This window comes from Neopsephotus bourkii, unplaced genomic scaffold, assembly GCF_033783945.1.
Source record: "Neopsephotus bourkii isolate Nb327-2 ecotype Australia unplaced genomic scaffold, CSIRO-AGI_Nbou_v1 NB_1328, whole genome shotgun sequence".
NCBI lineage: Eukaryota > Metazoa > Chordata > Aves > Psittaciformes > Psittacidae > Neopsephotus > Neopsephotus bourkii.
In genome coordinates, this window is record NW_026901808.1 from 3,328,776 (window position 1) to 3,336,428 (window position 7,653).

The following is a 7,653-nucleotide window of genomic DNA, read 5'->3' on the forward strand; positions in this document are numbered from 1 at the left end:
TATCATGGGATGTAAGCATTTGAAAGCATGTGGTGTATGGAAGAAATTTGTTATTGAGAAGAACCTATGCAGTTCTGTTCTTTAAAAAGCTGTTGTAAGTCCCTGCATTCTGAACTACCTCAATGTCTTTAAAAGGCGTATGGCTATAGCATGTTCCTAGGATTCCACAAAAACCATATAGCCAGAAAAGCTGATTTTGAAGAATTGTTTTAAGTGGTGTATATGAAGTGAATACAGACATCTTGTGAGACAACTGCATATTTTGAGGAGCTGGCAAATTGCTTGAATGCATTACCTATGCAATTAAATGCTAGTGGTAAAAGCCGCATTATCAGTGATTTTCCTACTTGATTTGTCCTTTTCTAGCTAAAGAAATTATAGCCCTTGGATAGCTTCTATAGGTTGAAACAATATTTTCTTTTTAAATCCTGGTAGAATACTCCTGATATTTCTGCTTATTTCTTTTAATTGAACTTAATTTCTGTGACAAAAATGGGTTCTAGCAGATACGCTTTTTTAATCCTGTTCATTTCAGTAGAACTGCACAGAATGTAAATCAGGATCGAAGCTTCTCCTAAGGAAGGACTATTTCCCTTAGTGAAACATCCTTTTTATTAGAAAATCCCTTTTTGATTCTGACAATTTTTTAGTGACTTATTTATTATAGAGTGCATTTCAGTATAACCAAAGTAAACCATGGTAATATGAACTCTGGTAATCAGAGAATCACAGAATTGTTGGGGTTGGAAAGGACCTTAAGATCATCTGGTTCCAACCCCCTGCCATGGGCAGGGACACCTCACACTAAACCATGTCACTCAAGGCTCTGTCCAACCTGGGCTTGAACACTGACAGGGAGAGGGCATTCACAACTTCCTTGGGCAACCCATTCCAGTGCCTCACCACCCTTACAGGAAAGAACTTCTTCCTTATATCCAATCTAAACTTCCCCTGTTTAAGTTTGAACACATTACCCCTTGTCCTATCACTACAGTCCCTAATGAAGAGTACCTCCCCAGCACCCCTGTAGCTCCCTTCAGATACTGGAAGGCTGCTATGAGGTCTCCACGCAGCCTTCTCTTCTCCAGACTGAACAGCCCCAACTTTCTCAGCCTGTCTTCATACAGGAGGTGCTCCAGTCCCTGATCATCCTCGTGGCCCTCCTTCGAACAGTTCCATGTCCTTTTTATGTTGAGGACACCAGAACTGCACACAATACTCCAAGTGAGGTCTCATGAGAGCAGAGTAGAGGGGCAGGATCACCTCCTTTGACCTGCTGGTCACGCTCCTTTTGATGCAGCCCAGAAAGCCAACCGTATCCTTCTCTGCAGGACTGCTCTGAATCTCTTCTCTGCCCAGCCTGTAGCTGTGTCTGGGATTGCTCCCACCCAGGTGTAGGACCTTGCACTTGTCAGGGTTAAACTTCATGAGGTTGGCATCAGCCCACCTCACAAGCGTCTCAAGGTCCCTCTGGATGGCATTCCTTCCCTCCTGTGTATCAACCAAACCACACAGCTTGGTGTCATCGGCAAACTTGCTGAAGTCCACTCAATCCTGCTGTCCATGTCAGCGACAAAGATGTTGAACAAGACCAGTCCCAACACCGATCCCTGAGGGACACCACTCGTTACAGGTCTCCAGCCGGCCATTGAGCCATTGACCACAACCCTTTGTGTGCAGCCTTCCAGCCAGTTCTTTATCCACTGAGTGGTCCACCCATCAAATTGATGTCTCTAACTTAGAGACAAGGATGTCGTGTGGGACAGTTTCAAACTCTGCACACGTAGTCACTCTTTCTTCACTACTTCGCTATGTTGATTACCAGAAGTGAAACAAAATTTGCAATTACCTCCTTGCTTTTACAAAGGCTTTATGTGTATTGCTTCTGAGTACAACATTCATTTGAGTCTCAAAGCCTCTGTTTGAATCAAGATTTCTCTTGTGCCAGTATAATCTGAGTGAACTCTGTACAGAGTATGCATTCTTTTTCTGGAGCGTATTTCAAATCATATCTCATATACTGCTATAATGAAAACCATGTTTTATTGTGTTCATCATTGTATGGAAAGTTGTATAACTAATATGGAAGTACTTATATTCTGTAAAACACACTGGCATCCTTGGTATGTTTTCACTCTGACATCTTGCTATGAAAGTATATATATTAAGTGCTAAGCTCTTCAAAAATGTGTATTAATGAGAAAAATTCCTCTTTAGTGACAGGTTATGGGATAAAATTAGAAAGTTCTTTTTGTATTTTCACTACCAACTAATTACCATACCAGGTTTAAACTGTTGCATAGATGTATGGTAGTGCAATTAGAAAATTAATTACATTATAAGCATAAAGTTTTCCTTATAGAAAAGTTTATTTAGGAAAAGTCATGTAGGATTGTATTAACTGCGTTCTTTTCAGCTGGTTTCTTTTTCACACTCAGAACATTTAAGTGTTGCGTTTCATGTCAGACATTTGTATTTCAACACATGATGTAGCATTTCAGTTCTGCAAATGATTATGGATATGGGAATTTTTAGTATGTAAATAATCCAGCTGTCTTATATAAAAGTCTGCATATGCTTTTTGTCTTTGAGTCTTAAATGCATCTTGCATTTTCAGATGGTTATAATATAATACATGTCTGCTTCTACAGCAAAGAAATTCAGTTTTACTGTATTTTCCCTTACTTAATTTTACCAAGTTTCTTCTAAGATAAAACATTAGCATTCTCTTGGCGGAAATGCCGTTTGACAATTGGTCATAAATATGGCAGGTGAGGAGCTATGGCACAAGCTTGCCAAATGACCTTTTCATTCAGTCTCTTACTTTTATGGCCTGACACTGCTGTGTCTATGATTATTTAGCAGGACAAGACCTTTTTAAAATGCTATAATTTAATTTTTCAATATATTGCTTAGTGGTAGCAGTATATTTTGAAATATTTACCTATGTAAAATGGACTACCAGTATAACTTGTATATTTTTTCCTACCATAACACATTGATTTTAATATTCTGAGATTAAAGAGTTATAGATATCTTTACCAAATTAAACTAGTTAAGTTAAAAAGACCCCTGAGGCAGAAACTACAAAAACTCTTCAAAGATAATTTAAATTGAATTTAAAAGTACTATAGTTAGTCTACAAAGCTTTAGTCCAAATTATATTGTCTCAAGTAGACTTAGGAGAGGTGTTTGAACAAGTGTTGTTTTTGTGTAGGTGAAATAAAACTGCTGATAGTGCATGAAAATTCTTCAGGTATGAAACATCCCTCTCATTCTTTATCATAGCTTGAATTGATGAGCTTTTAAGCAAAGCAGTATTTTCATAACTCTTTGTTAAGGCTGTTAATGAGTAATTACTGACATTCTGCCATAAAAGGTATGTTTAAAGTTCTAAGAAAGAAGTTTTTAATTTTAAAATAGGTCTTATTGTTTAGGATCGGTGAATATGTATCATTTAATACATCAGTGCTTCTTACTGAATAGGTTTAATATCATGTATGTCTGTTTGTCTTATATAGATTTTCCGCTATGTAAATTTGGTTGATCTGGCAAGATGTGCTCAAGTTAGTCAAATGTGGATGCTGCTGACTCAGAACAGTTCATTATGGAGTGATGTAAGATAATCACAATATTCTATTTCAATTTTATTTATTTTAAACAAGAGTGAGACAAGGAGGTAATTTAATTTAAGAATGCTAAAAGTTTTATCCCCAAATATGACTTGTTCTACTCAGCAACATGAATTAAAAAACACCAAGCAACTCAAAATTGTGTGTGGTATCCCATTATAAAATCAGTGGAAGTGAAAGAGAATTGGCTGCTAAGGCTTGGCTTAATTTAGACAGTTAAGCATCTTAGGCTTAAGATCCACTTGAGATTCAGAAGGTGAACAGGGCTGTGCCTTGCAAGGCTAAGGGAACTGAAGTCCTATATTTGCTGTTTGGGAGTTACATGTTCCCTAAGTGGGATATAGCACTATAGACACATACAGTCCATATTTACCTTCCTGACCGAGGGAAAGAAATTCTGGAGGTCTCAACAATGCTCTGCTTGTATGTCATACTATCTCATTCTAAGCAGCTGCCTGTTCTCTGTGTGTTTCTTTAAACTGACCTTTTGATGTGCTTAGATGTCACATATACATTTTGTAGAGCCTTTGCTCAGATTTGAGTTGTTGAATCTACCCTTGGGCATCAACACCTAAAAGATCAGCTTGTAGTGCCTGGAGTCTTTATTAGATCTGGTCTTAAGTTCTTGTGATGTATTAATAATCTTAATGAAACTAGTATCAAAAATTCCGATAATTTTAATGTAATAAGAACAAAATCCTAATAAGAAAGTGAAAAAATCCCAGAAAAAGTTCCTGGTATTATAACCACTTCTAAGCCTTATGAATAGAAATAATAGTAATTAGTTTTTCAAAGTATTTGGGTAATAAATATGTATTATGAAATGTACAACAAACAGATGTGGTGTGGCTTTAGCAGATTATGCAAAAAGGGGAAAAAAGCTTTTTCTGGCCTTTTTATGAACAAATTGAAAGAAGACATGAAAAAGTCTTCTCCAAAAAGGAGATATTTCTTATTAAAGAAATAATAAATATTGGTAGATAGAATGTTAAAACTATTTTCCAGTATTTTTTGTTAAAGCTTCTTGAACTTCGGAGAGATATTTAGAAAAAGAATGGTTTCAGTCAAGGTTTTTGATATCCCCAGCATGCAACTTATGTAATTTCAAGGATTCTTCTACTAAAATTAAGGTGGTGGATTATGTAGTCTTGATATCTCAGTGTATTAGCAGACCATTAAGTAGAAAAAAAAGTATCTTTGGCAACTTTAGGACTTCATGTTCCAGTCTAACAATTTTCTTTGCCCGTACTATTCTGACATGTCATATTTCGGTGGTTCAAGGCGTGTCTCAACTCCACAAATACTGTAGACACAGGCTTCCCCTACATTTAAGTATTTTCAGTCAGCTGTCTAGATTTTTATACATGTAATACACAGACATTTCTGTGTTTTGGTGATTATTGATTCAGTGTTTGCATAACTGTGTTGTATTCAGTAGTAATTTTGATAATGATGTGTCTTTGTGTATACTACCTATTTTTAGAACTGAATTATAAATCAATTGTTTAATTTTTTAGATCAATTTTTCCGCAGTGAGGCATAAAGTTCAGGACGAAATGGTAGTGAATGTTTTGCAGAAGTGGTGCCCATATGTCTTACATTTGAATCTTCGAGGTTGCTCTTCTCTTCAGTGCCCTACCTTTAAAAGTATCAGTAAGTATTACATGCATTTATTAAATTTAATCCCCTCTTTAAATTGTGTCTTCAGTCTGTGCTTCACTATTGTCCAGTTTTGCTGCCTATATTCTTCTCTATGTGTAAAGCCATGATGAATCAATGTGACTATGAGGTATGTAAAATTACTTTAAAGACAGCCTTTTCCTTCATGACAGCCTCCAGCCCCAGCAATCTCCATATGACTGAACATTGCTACCATGCCAATAGAATGTTTATGTTGTGTGTGAAATGCTGTAATATGACAAATAAGATTGGAATGCAGATGTGCTTAAATACATCCGAATGCCAGAATCCAACTCTACTGAGATAATTGTCAAAGATTTTGTCTATTTACATCTACTCAGTGCTATTAAACTAATTGTGCTGAATCGTGTGTGGTGGTCCACAGGGGCTTTTAAAAACATTGATTTATAAAGCTGTTTCTTCTAACTTTGAAGACACCCAGTAGTTCTTTTTAAGAATGAAACACATTTATGTAAATGTAGCATTGTTATTTAGGTTAATTGCATATTTATTTTGTTAAATCTCATTGATCATACAAACTACTTTTGCCATTCTTTTGAAGCTCTTGTGGGTGGTTTAAAATTGCTGCAAGACTATTTTTTTTTCCTTAGTGATTGTAAATCCTACTGAAATTCTATTCCTTTGACATTTCTTCAGCTAGTAAACTGCGTTGAACTGTCTGTTCAGTTATAAGCTACAGATGTGATGAACCTTTCCGTTAGATAGAACTTCCCCAAGCTACAGTTCTGACCTCATCTTTTCAAATAAATCCAAGATTACACAGATTTTGGCAGCCTGTTTTTATTGTTAATGGTAAAAAGCCATGATATCAATTGGGGGTTAGGTCTGTTCAGCTGGCTAAACATGTTAATATTATTTTTTAAATTAATTAGCTACTATTTTTAAAAGTTTTTATGTACTGCAACTTTGCTATGCGGTGTGTGCATGAAGTAATAGTCATTGTTTAATGCCTACATACGAATGTTATATGATTCCAGCTCAGACTCTTTGGGAAATAAATGTGTTATTTTGCCAAAGAAAAAATGAGTGTATGAGATGCATGGGTTACAGCTCAGCTGCTTGTGGTATTACTCCACCCACTCGGTGATTTTAGAGAATCATTTGACTTCCATGTGTGACTGGGAACTGTGTTTAAAAGCTGCCATTCATATTCATAGGGCAGGAGCTACAATTTCCTCAGAGGCTTTTGAAGCTTTTTATTGCCACTAGTGGTCACAGTATTGACAGACCTGCCTTTTTTCTTACACTCTGTCATGGCAAAACGTGGGTCAAAAGAGTCTTTTCTGTGTTTTGTGTGTGCTGTGTAGAGAGAAGGACACTGTGCCTGTAAAGTACTGTAGTTCACCCCTTAACGCACTACATATATTGCATATCAGGAAGAAAATGTACTATCATGCAATTATTTCCTGGATTTGGAGAGAGAAAGAAGGAGAATCAAGACAGAAATTACTGAAAGGACTTAAAAAGCATATAAAGGAAGAGAGACGCCCATGCTTTTCTTTTAGACGTGGAAGGGCTTCTGGGATTCTGTGATTAAATTAGTACAGAAAGAAAGAAATGTCAGCATTAAATTGTGGTTTGTGGCTGTAGTGTTTCATGGAGAGTTTACTTCAACTTACAGTACATTTCAGAGAAATAGTAATGAACCCTGTAATGCTGAAGGTTTTGTTGTTAGTCATTGTCTCCATATGTGTTTTTCAAATATATCTTTGTCTTTTTCCTTGGGCTGCCTCCTCCTGTGCTACCTTCACAGTTCCTTTATGCTTTTCTAATTCATACAATCTTAAAGAATGTGCTGCTTGAAAGGTGGATCCGTGCAAACCTCATGAAGTTCAACAAGGGCAAGTGCAAGGTTCTAGACCTGGGTCAGGGCAAACCCAAGTACAACTACAGGCTGGGAGGAAACTGAATTGAGAGTAGCCCTGGGGAAAAGGACTTGGGGGTGTTGGTTGACAAGAAGTTCAACATGACCTCGCAGCGTGTGCTTGCAGCTCAGAAAGCCAATTGTATGCAGGGCTGCATCAAAAGGACAAGGGAAATGATTCTCCCCTTCTCCACTCTTGTGTGACCTCACCTGCAGTGGAGTATCCATCCCTGGGGCTCCAGCACAAGAGGGACATGGGTCTTATTGGAGTGAGTCCAGAGGAGGGCCACAAAGATGATCAGAGGGCTGAAGCCCTCCTTCATCCCGGAGAAGGTTCTGGAGAGACCTGATAGCAGCCTTTCAGTACCTAAAGGGGGCCAACAAGAAATCTGGAGAGGGACTTTTTTACAAGGGCATGTAGTGATAGGACAAGGGGGAATGGCTTTAAGCTGACAG

At 37.3% G+C, this 7,653-nt stretch overlaps 1 protein-coding gene across 5 annotated transcripts in view; it reads left to right on the top strand.

The window, feature by feature from the left end:
• The window catches only part of FBXL13 (F-box and leucine rich repeat protein 13), an 85,000-nt gene that overhangs the window by 17,985 nt on the left and 59,362 nt on the right, over positions 1–7,653 (top strand). For all 5 annotated transcript variants that reach the window (XM_061366328.1, XM_061366331.1, XM_061366330.1 and 2 more), the window contains 2 exons: positions 3,522–3,617; positions 5,150–5,285. In XM_061366328.1, the coding sequence (XP_061222312.1) occupies positions 3,522–3,617; positions 5,150–5,285 (232 nt within the window). The remainder of the gene's footprint in view (positions 1–3,521; positions 3,618–5,149; positions 5,286–7,653) is intronic.